The following is a 14,864-nucleotide window of genomic DNA, read 5'->3' as shown; positions in this document are numbered from 1 at the left end:
GCCCCTTAAGTGCTACCTCTCCCATTTTATTAGATCTCAGAAGTGGATCCCATGTGCAAGACTAGTTTCTTATTGATGCATAAATTATGTCCATTTCCTGTATGTTTTCGAATATTCTTAGCGGACTTACTTTTTAACTGCACTCTTTCAGGATCAGACAAACATAGAGACAAAGATAAAGAACATCAGGTTTATTGGAGAGCTGTGCAAATTTAAAATTGCACCTGCAAGCCTTGTTTTTAGTTGCTTGAAGGTATCTACTGCATGGTAGTTTAGATCTGACTGAGTTAGTATCCTTAAATATAGTTTATGATCTTGCAATTTTAATGCAACAGACTGATGGACACCTATTTATTTACAGTAAGATGATAATGTTGCTCACTTTCTCTCTCTCTTTTTTTTTTAATGAATAATTGATTTAATTGACTATACTGGTCTTGGTGCATGCTCGCATGAGGGATGAACTGTTGTATCTTAGCTGAAAACATTAGTAACTCCTTAAAGGTTAGATATTTTTTTGGAATTACAGTGCCATATTGTTGGATAAGCAGGATAATGACCATTCAGTGGTCTGTCATATTGAATCTTTACCTTCCATTACTTAATCTCATTATTTTTTCACAATAATCCTTTTTTCTTTATAAATCCTAGAGAGAAATATTAGATTTAATTGAAGCATAGAAATGAGTAGCACGACAAATAATTGTCAGATTGTGGAATTATATTGACAGTTTATGCTGGCACAAAGAAAACTAAAAATTTTGGTAAATTTTCTTATTACCTTATAATTGTGGTCATCCAATTCATCATTCCATATTTAAAGCCATGTTGATAGATCAAACTCTGCAATATGGTGGTTTCCAACTAAATTGGAGTTCCCTTTTTGTTATTTCCAAAATCCTTTTTTTAATGCTCCATGCAAAAATAGTTTTCTTAATAAGCTTAATTGTTGATAATTAAGTGGATTTACTGATGAGAAGTCCATTATATTTCAATCTTAAAGCTTAATAGATCAGTTTCTGAGGTTATATAGATACGAGTACCAACTGGTGACTGGCATGTTAAAAGTCTAAAATTACTATGATGCTAATTCTCCAAGTTGGAAGTTTGTAAATTGTTAAATTGGAAAAATGAAAGACACAAAGGATCATCTTGTAGCCTTTACTAAATACAGAGAAGATTAATAATGAAACTCCTGATAGGTTAACTTTAGTAAATTGTTGTTGCACTGATGAACTATCAACCAAATCGAAGAGACTCAAGATCAAACTTAAGATCATATTGTTTGGGTATTCACTGAGATCAAGTAAGAAATTGACTGATTGAAACTACTTGATGGTCACATATGTCAAAAAAAAAAAAAAAAAAAAAAGAAGAATATAGTAGTTATGCAATGGTAATGTGGACTTGTTATATTCACCATCTAATTGTATGCTATCTTTAATCATTCAATCAAGGGGGCAGTTGCTCTTGTGGTCTAATTTCAACTCATGAATTTTCTTGGGCAAGGGTTATCTAACAGATTCAATTTTAGGTTTTATTTTAAATTTTGATTATTCATGGTCAACTATTTTGAGTTGTCATATTGCCATTAAGTGAGGCATATGTCCTTTCATCCTGAGAATTCAAGTACTATTCTTTTTGTAAAATTAGTGTCTAAAAATTATATTGGATTTTTTGTTAGGCTGATTAGGATTTATAGTTTTATAACTTTGATTATTATTGTTAGAGTGGTTCAGGTGTGACTGCATGTGGGCCTGATGTAAACCAAAATATCATCATGGTTTAGGTCTCTGTACATATAGGAATCCCCCCTTTTTTCAGATATGTGGTCCTATTGTACCCGAAAACTATGAATTTAATCATCCTAATACCTAAAAATGATATAAATTGTGTTGAAGTATTTTCAAAAATTAAACCTGAAAATTCTTGAACTTGCTTTTGTGCTTGAATAGTTTTTTTTTTAGGGCTGTTATGGAGTGACAGCATTCATGGTTGCATTGGTGAGAGTTGTTGCACACATCCGGACAGAATGCCTTGACATTACTTCGCTTGCATGTCTAGAGTATGTCATGGTCCCCATTGTCAGATTCCATCTTCTGTACTAAGCTTACCATGTCTTCCAGAGTTTCAGTTGTCTTGGCTTTACAACTATCTCATGTTTAAAATGCTATGGGCAACTTATCTTTTTGGCATATTCCCTTCACAAATCTGCTCTGATATGATGTTCCCAATTGGGGTATAAAGTATAAAGTTTAAACCATTAGTATTGTGACGTGCAGATACTTTTACTGAGTATATGGTCCATGTTAACATATGCTGCTCTGAACACTCTGTTTACCTGAGAGTTCTCTTTTTTGTTCAGGCTTGTTTAGATGACTTCACTCATCATAACATAGATGTTGCTTGCAATCTTCTTGAGACATGTGGCCGGTTTCTGTATCGATCTCCAGAAACTACAATACGCATGGCTAACATGTTAGAAATACTGATGCGTTTAAAGAATGTCAAAAATTTGGATCCACGTCACAGTACACTTGTAGAAAATGCTTATTACTTGTGCAGACCACCTGAACGCTCTGCTAGAGTCTCTAAAGTACGCCCTCCATTATATCAGGTGTGGTGTTAATATTTCTTGAATTCTTTTGTTCAGATTACACAGTTGCAAATAAATTGCATAAGTTACCTGTATTGTCGTTTTCTGCAGTATATCCGGAAATTGCTTTTTTCCGACCTCAATAAGTCCACTGTTGAACATGTTCTTAGACAGTTGCGCAAGTTACCTTGGGCAGAATGCGAAGTGTATATCTTAAAGTGCTTTCTGAAGGTCCACAGGGGAAAGTACAGTCAAGTTAATCTGATTGCTTTACTCACTGCAGGCCTCAATCATTACCATGATGACTTTGCAGTAGCAGTAGTGGATGAGGTCAGTTTGCTAAGGAATTTGGGATCTTATACCTCAATCATTTTTCGAAATTATGGATATAAGAACCAGACTCACGTTTGTTCAAAAGTCAAAACCGAGTTTAACTCCTATTTGCATCTTTCATCATAACAATATAAATTCTAGTTCATAGTAAATCTCTCCCGCTTACTGGTAAGTTGGTGACCCATTTCTTTAAGTTTTGTAGTGTCCGTACATGCGGATTTTATAGTGATTTCGAAGATTTGAAGCTTTAGCAGATTAATGTGACTCATCCCTAGTTTGGCCATATGCTTTTATAAACTAGGCATATCTAGGCTGGTGTAATTTGTGGAAGTGTATATACTCCCCATCTACAAAAAGTTAATTTTTTATTTCTATCCTTGGATTTGTGTTTTCCTTTTTTCACCTTGTTAAATCTGACATAATTAACATAATTTGTTAAAACATCTAAAAAAATTGTCTTTTTATGTTTCATTTAGTCTTTTTTTCAGCAATTTATGTGCCCTTGATTTGGAAAGAATAATCTCTCTGGCTTTTATAAGATTGATGGAAACTTCCCCTTAGAACTCTTAATTATATGATATGTCCTCTGTAGGATTTGAGTTTTATGTTTTTATATGAATTACAAATAATTGTATATACCTGTCATACTTTCTTTTAGCACTTTCTAGATTTATTTAAGTTTTTAACTCTTGCAGAAGTTCATATGTTGATTATTTGTAATTCATTTAATCACATGACATTTGTAATACGATGATTCATTTTGAGGCCATATGCAAAAAATGGTCAAGTGAAATTACAACGTGTCAAACTTATTGAATATAGCAATAAACATGATATAAGCACCCAATAAATGGTCATGACATGCGTAAGGCCTAGATATCCAAAGAGCCATAATATCATTGTTCACCATTACCATCCATCTTCTTTCGCCTTTTGTTCTGCTTTCCAACTCTTTAACCTAAATATTAGAACTCTTATGAATATGCTCTGTAGAATTTCCTGGCCCCTAGTTGCCATGCTTACTATTTTCAGTTAATTGCTAATCCCTTTAAAGATATTGTTATTTAATTCTTTTTTAAAAAAAGTCACATAAACAATTTCAGGTTTTGGAGGAGATTAGGCTAGGGTTGGAATTGAATGATTATGGGATGCAGCAGCGGCGCCTTGCTCACCTGCGATTCTTAGGAGAGCTGTACAACTATGAGCATATTGATTCATCTGTAATTTTTGAAACATTATACCTGATTATCATTTTTGGACATGGAACACCAGAAGTAAGTACAATGTTTTCCTTAGTATTATTGACTATTGAAATTCTTACATAATTCCTTATCTTTAGTTCTCAATATTTATACTAATGTTTGTATTAGTTCTGTTGCTTTCATATTTAGAAAAAAAAAGTGCACTTGTGATTAAATGTTAAAACAATGTCTTATTTTTGGAATTCATATCAGCAAAGATTAGTTATTTGACTAACCATTTTATTGCGTTTAAATACATGGTTAATGTGCATATTGGGAGAAATTAAAAGTTATATTGATTGATATGCTCATCAAGGTTTTATGTGTTATGAATTATAAAAATTGCAATTTTATCAACCTGCATTTGAGGGATTCATATATACAGGTAGCTGATATATGATGCTTTTGAAGTTTGAAGCTTACAGCTTCTTAGATTTTTGTGATGAATGACCTAAATGAACAAAAAAAGAACAGTTTCACTCAAGCTTAGAATCTTTTGATTCCAAGCTGTTGTTAAACGGTCATTTCAAATGTTTTTGCATGACTTTTGTCTTCATTGTTTCATAATCATGAGGTGTCATTTATGTTTATAACATTCTGGATAATGGATTTGTAATAGAAGTGCAATCTGATCTTGTTATTCTTGTCATAGTCACTTTTCTACCTTTATTCATGAAATCTAGTGTTTCTTTTCCTTAGTTTTCTTGCTTTGTGTAAAATCATGCAAGTATACTTTGGTTAGAATTTCTTATTGGAGCATTTTTTTTGTTTTCTTGTTGTAAAGCAAGATGCACTGGATCCACGAGAAGACTGCTTCCGGATCAGGATGATAATAACACTTCTTCAGACATGTGGTCATTATTTTGATCGAGGTTCTTCAAAGAGGAAGCTTGATAGATTTTTGATGTATTTTCAGAGATATGTCCTTAGCAAAGGTCCAATACCGCTGGATATTGAGTTTGACATTCAGGTTGGTTAAAGATTGCTTGTTAAGTAGTGATTCGTTATTCTGACATTCTATCTAGTAATGATACGCCTATTTCCAATAACTTGCTTTGAGTTTCCTAGCATGTAAGGTTATTTTTTAACCGTCCATGCACTAATAACCTTATAGCTTTATTTACTCTACATATGCAATATGCATAATTGTTATGTCGTTATGTTAGGTATCCTTTTTTAGCTACTTGACGAGGGGTGCAATCGAGCTGAGCCAAGTCGACTAGCTAGAAGCTGGAGTTGGACTCGATTTAAAATACTCGGGCTCGAAACTCAACTTAAGATCGATCAAGTCTTAATATCCTAAGCTCGAGTTTGGCTCGATGAAAAAAGTAATGTTCGAAATCGACTTGACTCGAATATCAACTAAGCTATACTCAAGCTCGAGTTCATCTCGAATTCGAGCCTTAGCCTACTAACAATATATATATATATATATTATAAATAAAATAATATTATTAAAATATATATAAATTCGAATAAGCTTGCAAACTTTCGAGCCAAGTATCTTGCTCTGCGAGCTCGACCTGTGCTCAATAATAGCTGAGTCCAATCAAGCTTGGACTTGAGTCGAACTTGAGTAATAGCTTGTGAGCAGCTTGACTCGTTTGCACTATATACCTGAGCGTGGACAGTTTCTGTTTTACAGCATTGTTGAATTAAACATAGAAATTCCAGCTGATGGACCTTTGGTTCATCAGTTGGTACCTCTCTCCTTGCTGCTTGCACCAAGGAGATGATCCAGGTTAGATCCTGGAAGATGGCCCTCCCACCATAATTCTTGAAAACAAAAAGAAGAAAGAAAGTAATTCTGTAGTTATTCTGCACTAGGTTAAATTTACTGGATGCTCATTTATTAAAATGCTTGCAGGATATGTTTGCCGAGTTACGACCAAACATGACTCGTTACTCATCCATTGAGGAAGTCAATGCTGCATTGATTGAACTTGAAGAACATGAGTGCATGGCCTCAATAGAAACGGCCAGCAGTGAGAAGCACTCGGATAGTGAATCTCAGAAAACTCCATCACAAACAGCCACTACTATCACAGCCAATGGCAGCATCTTGGCAAACGGAATGGAGGAAAATGGCAGGAGCCATGAAGATCCACCAGACAGTGAAAGCTATTCGGACAGTGGCAGTATTGATCAGGAAGGACATGAAGATGAGGAAGAACTGTTGTACGAGGACAAATCAGATGACAGATCTGAAGGGGATGGTGATGATGAAGATGATGGGGGACCCATTGGTTCTGATGAGGAAGACAGTGTTCAGGTCAGGCAGGAGGTGGTGGAAGTTGATCCCAAGGAAGAAGAGGACTTCGACCGGGAGCTGAGAGCCCTAATGCAGGAGAGTTTGGAGTCCCGCAAGCCAGAGCTACGGGCCAGGCCCACTCTGAACATGATGATACCAATGAATGTTTTTGAGGGGTCTAGAGATACACGGGCCACTGAGGGGGAGAGCGGGGAGGACACGATGGATGAGGAGGGTGGCAGTGGTGCAGGGAACAAGGTGAGAGTGAAGGTGCTTGTTAAGAGGGGGAACAAGCAGCAGACAAAGCAGATGTATATTCCTCAGGACTGCTCCCTCGTGCAGAGCACAAAGCAGAAAGAGGCTGCGGAGCTGTTGGAGAAGCAGAGCATTAAGCGGAGGATCCTGGAATACAATGAGAGGGAAGAGGAGGAATCAAATGGGATCTCATCCCAGACTGGAACTTGGATACAAACTGGGGGCAGCATTGGTAGCACTAGGCCGGTGGGTCGTGGCAGTTGGGATGGTGCAGGAAGGCAAGGAGGAGCACGGCAGCGGCACCATTCATCTGGTGGGTTTTATCATGGACATGGCAGGAGAAGATGAATGGTTGGCAGTGATTGGTGCCATGAGTACTTTTTGATTTTTCTTGCAAATGAATAGCAGGTTTATCAGAAAGGATGGTCACTGGAACTGCAATCTCAGCCCGTGTCAACCTCAAATTTGATAACGGTGGTAGTCACAAATCCCAAATCAAATCCATTGAAACTTCGTGTTATAGCTCGTCCATGGGAAAATGCCTTTTAGGGGCAGTCCTACCAATTGAAGCTGCTGAGCCTTTGTGGCATGCTTCTCCAGAGCAAGCTTTTGACGAATCTGCCAATGCTCTGTGTAGTTGTCTTGGTTAGGGTTGTTTGATGATGGGAGTCTCGAAGTTAAAATTAGATAGTATTCATGCTTGTGCTGGAAATTTGGATCTCTTATGTGAGATACTGCTATTTTGTTGTGTGAGGAGGTTGCTGACATGAAAGCTAGTTGTTAGCCTACTACTGGAGATCTGCAGTGTACATAGAACGGACTTGTACGTGGATATGGATGTAGCTTGCTTATTGTGCTTACCAAAGTGCTACTGCTTCCATAGTGTTGCTTTAAGACTAGGGCCTTGGATGATATTATTTTTATACAGTTCACAAGATTTAGAAAGCCTTCTGATATGCCCAAATCGCGGGTAGATGTCCCCGTCCTGGTAGGATTGGCCGCCTGGCCAATTCAAAACCGAGTTAACAGAGTTTAAAAGTTGTACGTAAAAAAGGTGATTGAAGCCTTGGTAAGGATGCAAATCACTCAACCATTGAAAGATGGTCTCTGGTTGTTTTATTGTGATTTTAAAAGATATATAATCAAGTATATTTATTGTGATGCTAAAAATTTTGATTCTTTTTCCATAAAATTAATTGTTTTGCTTGTTAATACACATAGAAAAAACAAATATACTTTTATTCTTTTGGATATTTTTCAAATGTTACTATTTGAAATAATGAAAATAAATAAATTTTATAGTTCTTTTCATAAAAATATGTTTTTCTCTTTGATAAAAAATAAAAAGAATAAATGTAATTCATTTTTTTTTTGTATTATCAAAATCTTGCTATTTAATATAATTAAAAGAATAAATGTACTTTATTTTATTTTTAATTAAAATTAGGAGAATAAATGTACTTCATTTTACATTATAACTCAATTGAATTAATTGTTCTGGGGGTTAGACCAGCAACTCGGCGACCTGGGCTTAAATGAGGAAATTATGACTAAAATATTGATGTTGTGTCAATAATGCAGAAGCTGCTGATCTATTAACCTGCAAACCCAATTCATTTCGATAATAGAAAAGATATTGGCATATACCTGGAACTATTTTCTAATTCTTTTCGATAACAGGCTATATTTGTTTGTTAGGAATGAAAATCAGGAGTGGTTCCCATTCCTTGAAAATCTATTTCTCGGGCTCGTCAGGGTTAGATTGGTTCTTCTATTTGGGTTTGTTCAAATAATCCTTTAGAAAATGAAACAAAAACAAAAACCATGATTACTATACCATAGGCTTTTGTAGCCATGAAACTCTCTTATTGTATTGCTATACCATAGTATTTTGTGTGTGAAATGCCATGAAAACTCTCTTATGGCATAAATTTTCCATCTTTTAATCAGTCCTTAAATGAGAAAGTAGCCTTAATAAACAACTACCTTGGGAATAAGCAACACCATTTTGTGATGATTGTTTTTGTTTTTCGTCGTCTCTTTTACTTTATCATCTTCCATGCATTCATTTTAATCATTTTTTTCTATTTTTTATGTCTTAATGATTATACAGCTTAGAAATCATTACCATAGTAATCACCTATGATTTGGTGATGTCCTTCCTTTGAAATCACATCCAATGAGCTAATTAACCAAACTGAGTTTCTCATGTGATTTCTTATAATTCTATCAGTATATCATTTGAACCTGATGTTATGCAGAACAGCTTAGGAGAAGGTGAAAGTTATGGTTTTGAGCTTTAGGATGCTAGAAGCAAACCCATAGTTGGCTGGATTTTCTATTCAGCTCTGGTTTTCTAGAAAAGGTAACCTGCAAGTAGAAAACATGCAAGGGTGTTTTAGGATTTTAACCTATTGTTTGTGGATTTAAGGATGAATTAGACACTTTAGAGAAAAAAGTACAGAAAAATTATGAAAGATGGTAGTTGGGAGAGAAAGAAGGCAAAGAGCTATGATCTGGACTTACATTAGGGTGATTTTGCATGGTGGAGCCTCGCATTCATGAGAAGGAAAGATAATGAAGGGATGATATGCTTTTGTGGTACTCGTTGGAGGGCCAAGAACCTAAACTTATATCATATAAAGGAGAACATAGATGCAAAAAAGGGCTTCTAACATTCATCAAGACCATCATCATCACTATACTAAACACCATATGGGGGGCCTGCTGTTCATGTATGACCTGAAAACAGCTTATGACCAAAATGCATCTCCACTTATATAATCTAATTGCAAGGAAGCCATTGTTTCATTACCAAGTAACTTGTGGACCTGAGCAAAAATAAAAACAAAATAGCTTATTCTACATGCCTGAGTAAGTGATTTGATGGTTAATAAAAAATATTAGAAAATAATAGAAAACTACATGAATCCGCCCAATGACTCAAACAGTAATGCCAAGGTTGGTTAGACTCCAATCTATTAATTAGCTAAGACTTGATTGACTAAACTAAAGCATTTTATCCTTGACTTTCTTGTCCACAAGTTATTCACAAGCTTAACTTAGTGACTAAATCGTGCATTTTTGTTGTCTTGGAGACTGTCTCGAGTTCAAGATCTTCCTATTGTTCTCCCCCTTATATAAAATCTGATACTGAGTTCCTTACTATGTCCTTTTGTAGCCCCTAGATCTTTGCTAGTGGCGGCTTGCACACCTTCCATTGCACTATTTCTGCCTGGTGCATGAACTCATCCAATCTGCAATCAATGTTCTTCATTAGCCACTGTAACTAAGGATCCAACAGATAATCGACGTGGAGCACGAGGATTTGTTCAGCACACGGCCCATGCGGCGGTCCGCACACACCCGAGTTTCCATCTCAGCCTACTCTCTTCATTTAGGTGTGAAGAGTAGGTTGAGCAGAGCACAACCATCTGACTCTCGACGTCGGCATCCTTCCTACTTGGTTTCATAACATCGACTGCTAACCCATGCAGAGGAGTCTTCCTATAGGAGCAGCTAGGCTTCCATTGCCTCAAAGGATGTGCTATGTTGTTACAACACGTCTCCAAGACTGTTATGCCACATCAGCAGTCCATTATGGCACAACCCTAAGTTGGTTGGGATGCGATCTTGGAACATTCGGACTCTAGCTATAAATAGATCCAAATAGCTCTCTAAAAAAAAGATAATAGGAAACAATCTTAGCTTAGAGAAGATACTATCTTTCTATTTTTTATTCTTTCTCTTTTTTCCATCCATAAAATCTTTACTAACTTAAGTATCGGAGGTCCACAAAGATGGCCTACATCAACATTCCGGGGTCGGTAGCAATAGATTGATGCCATGTGTGGGAACAAAGACAGAAAAGCTATGAGGTGCAGAAGAAACAATGGCATAGGGGCCATCCAACAAGAGTTTAATGGTTTTCGAAGTGGTGCTTTAAGGTCTCCAATGCTACGATCAGGCACACAGGCCACCAACACAGGACAGTTTGGCTTGCTAATTTAGCAAGTGCAAGCTCTTCTATAATGGTGAGAGAGCTGTAACAATGGGTACTTCCTTTTCCAGCAGGTCCACCTAAACACTAGGATGATGCTATCTAGAGCAGCAGCCATCTCCACCCTAAAGATCATGAGAGGATCCAGAAGCAGAGCCGTCGTCACTCTCCTTCTGAAGCCAAATCCAATTTCGGTGACCTCTTGACATCGACCAGAGAGGATCTCAAAATAGGAGATGTGTCACGTCCCAAATCTGGGACATAACACGACTATGCTACCGAGAGATGGAGCTTACGATAACACGAAGCCAATATTGGTTCAGAGCATCTAAATCCAAAAGCAAGTACCAACCCGAATCTCAACATTCATAAATAACTATAAATCCGTGATTATAAAATAAACTAAACTTCTGCTACCAAATTTTCAAGCTTGCTATGCAGATCTTCAAGCCTGGATTCCTTTTGCCGATCTTAACCTTATTCTCTGTTCAAACAAAAAGAAAATAAAAAAATTATGAGCTACACTAGCCCAGTAAGTAGAACTTACACTTCCTTATCGGATCAAGCATAAGTTTTTCATAATAATGCAATATTTAGAAAATAACAGATAATATAAAATAAAGCATTTCATAGAGCATATAACAAAACAAGTTATAAACTCATCATGCATGCATAAATCATATATATTTCATAATCATGAATCGTAAATTATTTTCATCATGTATTCATATCATATTTCAAAACATTGGTCATAGATATTCGTGCTAAGGTCACTATTATACCCGTAACAGGGCCATATTTCTTAATCGACAGAGTTCTTAATTCATGTGCCAACTTTATACCTGCTGGCAGGGCCATATTTCGTGTGAATGCTAGCTCCGGATGTCAACCTTCCCAAAGAGATTTATTCATAGCCATCTGAGAATTTTTTTGAAATCATTATATCTTTTTCTTAAAATATACATATACATAGATGGAAAACAATAAAATTTCATGCTTCATAATCATGCAACTTTTTATAAAATACACTCATGCAATCAATGCTCATAATAAAACATGCTTTTTCATGTCACATATGCTGATCCTTATTTTATGAAAAATATGACTTTATCAATAAGAGATCATATGCATGAAATCATGAAGATTTAAAAATAAATAAGGAGCGTAAGATTCACTTACCTCATTCATCTTAGATCTTCAGACTTCGTTAGAAGAATCAGCTAATCCTATTTAAAATATCAAATCATCGTCAATTTTATTCCATGAATATAATAAGATGAAATCATAAGGAAAGAGGACTGTTGACCGGATGTGTCGGACCATCCATATACTAGGGCAATTCAGGATCTCTGATCTGAAGGTCAGATTCAAGTGACTTGATCAAAAAAATTATGAAGCACAGATAGATCAAGATCAATCAATAGAGTTCATTAATAATGAATTTGAAAGATATTTGATTTGATCAAATGAGGTTGACATACAGCACGGATATCAAAGCAACTTCAGATCATCTTGTGAGGATCAATATGAGCCCCTAAAAGATGAAGGCATGACTCGGTACAGAATTCATAGACCTTCTTAGAGAGAGAAAGTCGGTCATGAGAGAGAAAGTAGACAGAGAAAGTGGAGAGAGAATCTTCGCATCCTTCAAAAGTGACAATCATGATTGAGATCATCAGAGGTCATATCAGAGTGACTTAATATAAATTAACCATGATTGATGTTATCAATTTCGAATAAGGATCGGATCGAGATCCAATCTACTGCACGTATTTTGGAGCAATCTCAGATCATCATATTTTCATCTAAAGTTTATCCTGGGGTCTATAAAGCAATCAGAGAGAGAGAGAATGACCCTAGAGAGATAAAATTCATAAAAAAAATAAAAGGTTTAGAGAGAAAAAATAGAGAGAGAAACTGGAGAGAGAAGGTAAAGAGAGAGAATTTTTTTATTTTTTTTTTTTTTTTCTTTCTTTTTTTTTCTATTTCTTCTTTTTCTTTCATGGGAGCAAAGGACCTGCGCGGTCCTCTTCTTCACAGAATAGAGGAGGTCCTTCCTCCCCCTTGTTCCCGAACTAAGGGCCTCCCCCCCAACTGACCACCACTCCGGTCGGTGGAGCAGTCCCCGACGACGTCGAGAGATCAAGTTTGGTGATCGACGATGGCAAACAGTGACGAAAAAAAAACCAAAATAACATAGAGAAAACAGGGGATCTTCTTTGAAATTTATTTCCAGCAAAGCCGATGGTCGGAGGCGAGGTCTGGGGTTATGAGAAGATGAGCAAGAGAGAGAGAAGGAAGGATTGGGACCTTACCTTGGTTTCCTCTTCTCAGTTGCGCTTTCTTCCTAGCTCCTCGTGGTCTTTGTGCGTACCGTTGATCTATCTCACCATCTCTTTTTGAGTAACAATGACCTTTTTGATGTTGAAATACTTGTCTACCTGAGTCAGAAGCTCGGCTAAATCCTTGGAAAGTTTCTTTTCCAAGGAGAAACTAAAGCATAAGCTTCTCAGCCCGTTCATCACTACAGCCATGTCAATGCGGTGATCCAGCTCGCGCACCTCCAACATCTTGGCATTGAATCGACTAATATAGCTTCAGATGGACTCGTCTTCTCTCTACTTGATGGTGAACAAGCTAGTCAAAGCTTTGCATCATCTTCTGTTACTGACGAAGTGGCTGTAGAATTGGCAACCAAGCTAAATTGAAAGAGCAAATCAAGCCTGATCAAAGGCTCGAGTACCAGATCAAAGGCTTGAGTACCAAAATCATGCCACCTTCTAAAGCATGGCTGGGAAGGTGTGGCATATCATGACCTCCGAAGCTCCTTGTAAAAACATGAGAGCTTTGAAGCCCTCGAGATAATCTATTAAATATGTAGTACTATCATAAAGTTCAGATTGAGGTACCTTGAACTTTCTAGTAAGGGTTATTTCATGATTTCTTTGGTGAAAAGGAGCTCGCTCATCACCTCAAAATCATCTCCAGCTTCAACCTTCTACTCCTACAAGGCTCTAATCTAGTTGCCCATCTCTTTGATACTGTAGACTAGATCCATCTTGTAATAACCCAGATAAAAAAAAAATAAGAAAGAAGAGAACGGAAGAGGACTCCTGATAGAGTCCGTCTTCCCTCTTTGAATCAGAATGGGATTGGGACTCTAGGAGCCCTAGATCCCATCTATAAATTCTCTCTTCTCTATCTTAAGCAAGCCATGAAAACATCAGGCTTCTTCTCTCTTCTTTCTACCTTTTTTCTTTCGTTGGAGTCGTTGATTGCCTTCACCGTGCCCATAAGAAATCAAGACCAGAGATGCCACCGAAGGGGTGTTACATGATCTTGAAGCCCATTACAAAGGCCCAAGAGGTATACTCTCTCAATACACTAGGAACTAGATCTTGATAGAAATGTAATATCGAAGATACTTACACTAGCCTTAGAAGCTATGACCCTCTACAAAAAAAAAAGCAACATGAGCAAGTACCGCTATTTCCATAAAGATTAGGAACGCTTCTAGTTGAAAGACAAAATTGAAGGACTCATTCAGGGAGGATACGTCAATGACCACAAGAACTTAGGTCGGGATAGTCGAACCTTGGAGGTAGGATGACAATCGCTCTCTCCAATTGGTTCATTGATTATCCCTATTCATCCTTCATCACCAAAGCATTGTCTACAAACTAGTGTCCCAATGAGGCCCCCATTTCAACAATTGCAGCACTAAAAATATCAGTCACTACCATTCCCCCTAATTATAGAGAGAGAGGGCAAATGTATTCTAGGGTTGGAGGTTGGAAATGGATGTAATGATTGGGCTGGCTAGGAACTCGACAAAATATGTTTTGGGGCCTAAGCCCACCCCAAAGGGCCAAAAAACATAATATCTAGGCCAAGCTCAAGGAGGGCACCACTTTCAGATCACATGACCCTATTTTAATGAAAAAAATATCAGACCTCTGCAGTTTGCTAGGGACTAGTCGGTTAGAGCAGAGAAAAAATCCCAACATTCCCTAATCTTACTAGCCAAATACCCATAATAAACCCAGAATAATAAATAAGTAAACATCTTTGGCTTTTTATCTCTCATAAGTCATTGGATGCCTTGCTTCCCTCCCTCCCTCTTTTGCCAGTTGCCTCACTTAGTCCCTCTTATATATATATATATATATATATATATATATATATATA

The 14,864-nt window shown here is 36.8% G+C and overlaps 1 protein-coding gene across 2 annotated transcripts in view; it reads left to right on the top strand.

Moving 5' to 3' along the window:
• LOC105038752 (regulator of nonsense transcripts UPF2) overlaps positions 1 to 7,541 on the top strand; it is a 34,868-nt gene extending 27,327 nt beyond the window's left edge. For both annotated transcript variants that reach the window (XM_073260753.1, XM_073260751.1), the window contains exons 12-17: positions 152 to 253; positions 2,366 to 2,617; positions 2,708 to 2,926; positions 4,033 to 4,203; positions 4,955 to 5,140; positions 6,038 to 7,541. In XM_073260753.1, the coding sequence (XP_073116854.1) occupies positions 152 to 253; positions 2,366 to 2,617; positions 2,708 to 2,926; positions 4,033 to 4,203; positions 4,955 to 5,140; positions 6,038 to 7,024 (1,917 nt within the window). In that variant the 3' untranslated portion in view covers positions 7,025 to 7,541. The remainder of the gene's footprint in view (positions 1 to 151; positions 254 to 2,365; positions 2,618 to 2,707; positions 2,927 to 4,032; positions 4,204 to 4,954; positions 5,141 to 6,037) is intronic.
• The last annotated feature ends 7,323 nt before the right edge of the window (positions 7,542 to 14,864 follow it).

The sequence above is a fragment of the Elaeis guineensis genome, chromosome 1 (genome assembly GCF_000442705.2).
Source record: "Elaeis guineensis isolate ETL-2024a chromosome 1, EG11, whole genome shotgun sequence".
NCBI classification, from domain to species: Eukaryota; Viridiplantae; Streptophyta; class Magnoliopsida; order Arecales; family Arecaceae; genus Elaeis; species Elaeis guineensis.
This window is presented reverse-complemented; position numbering and strand designations above follow the sequence as displayed.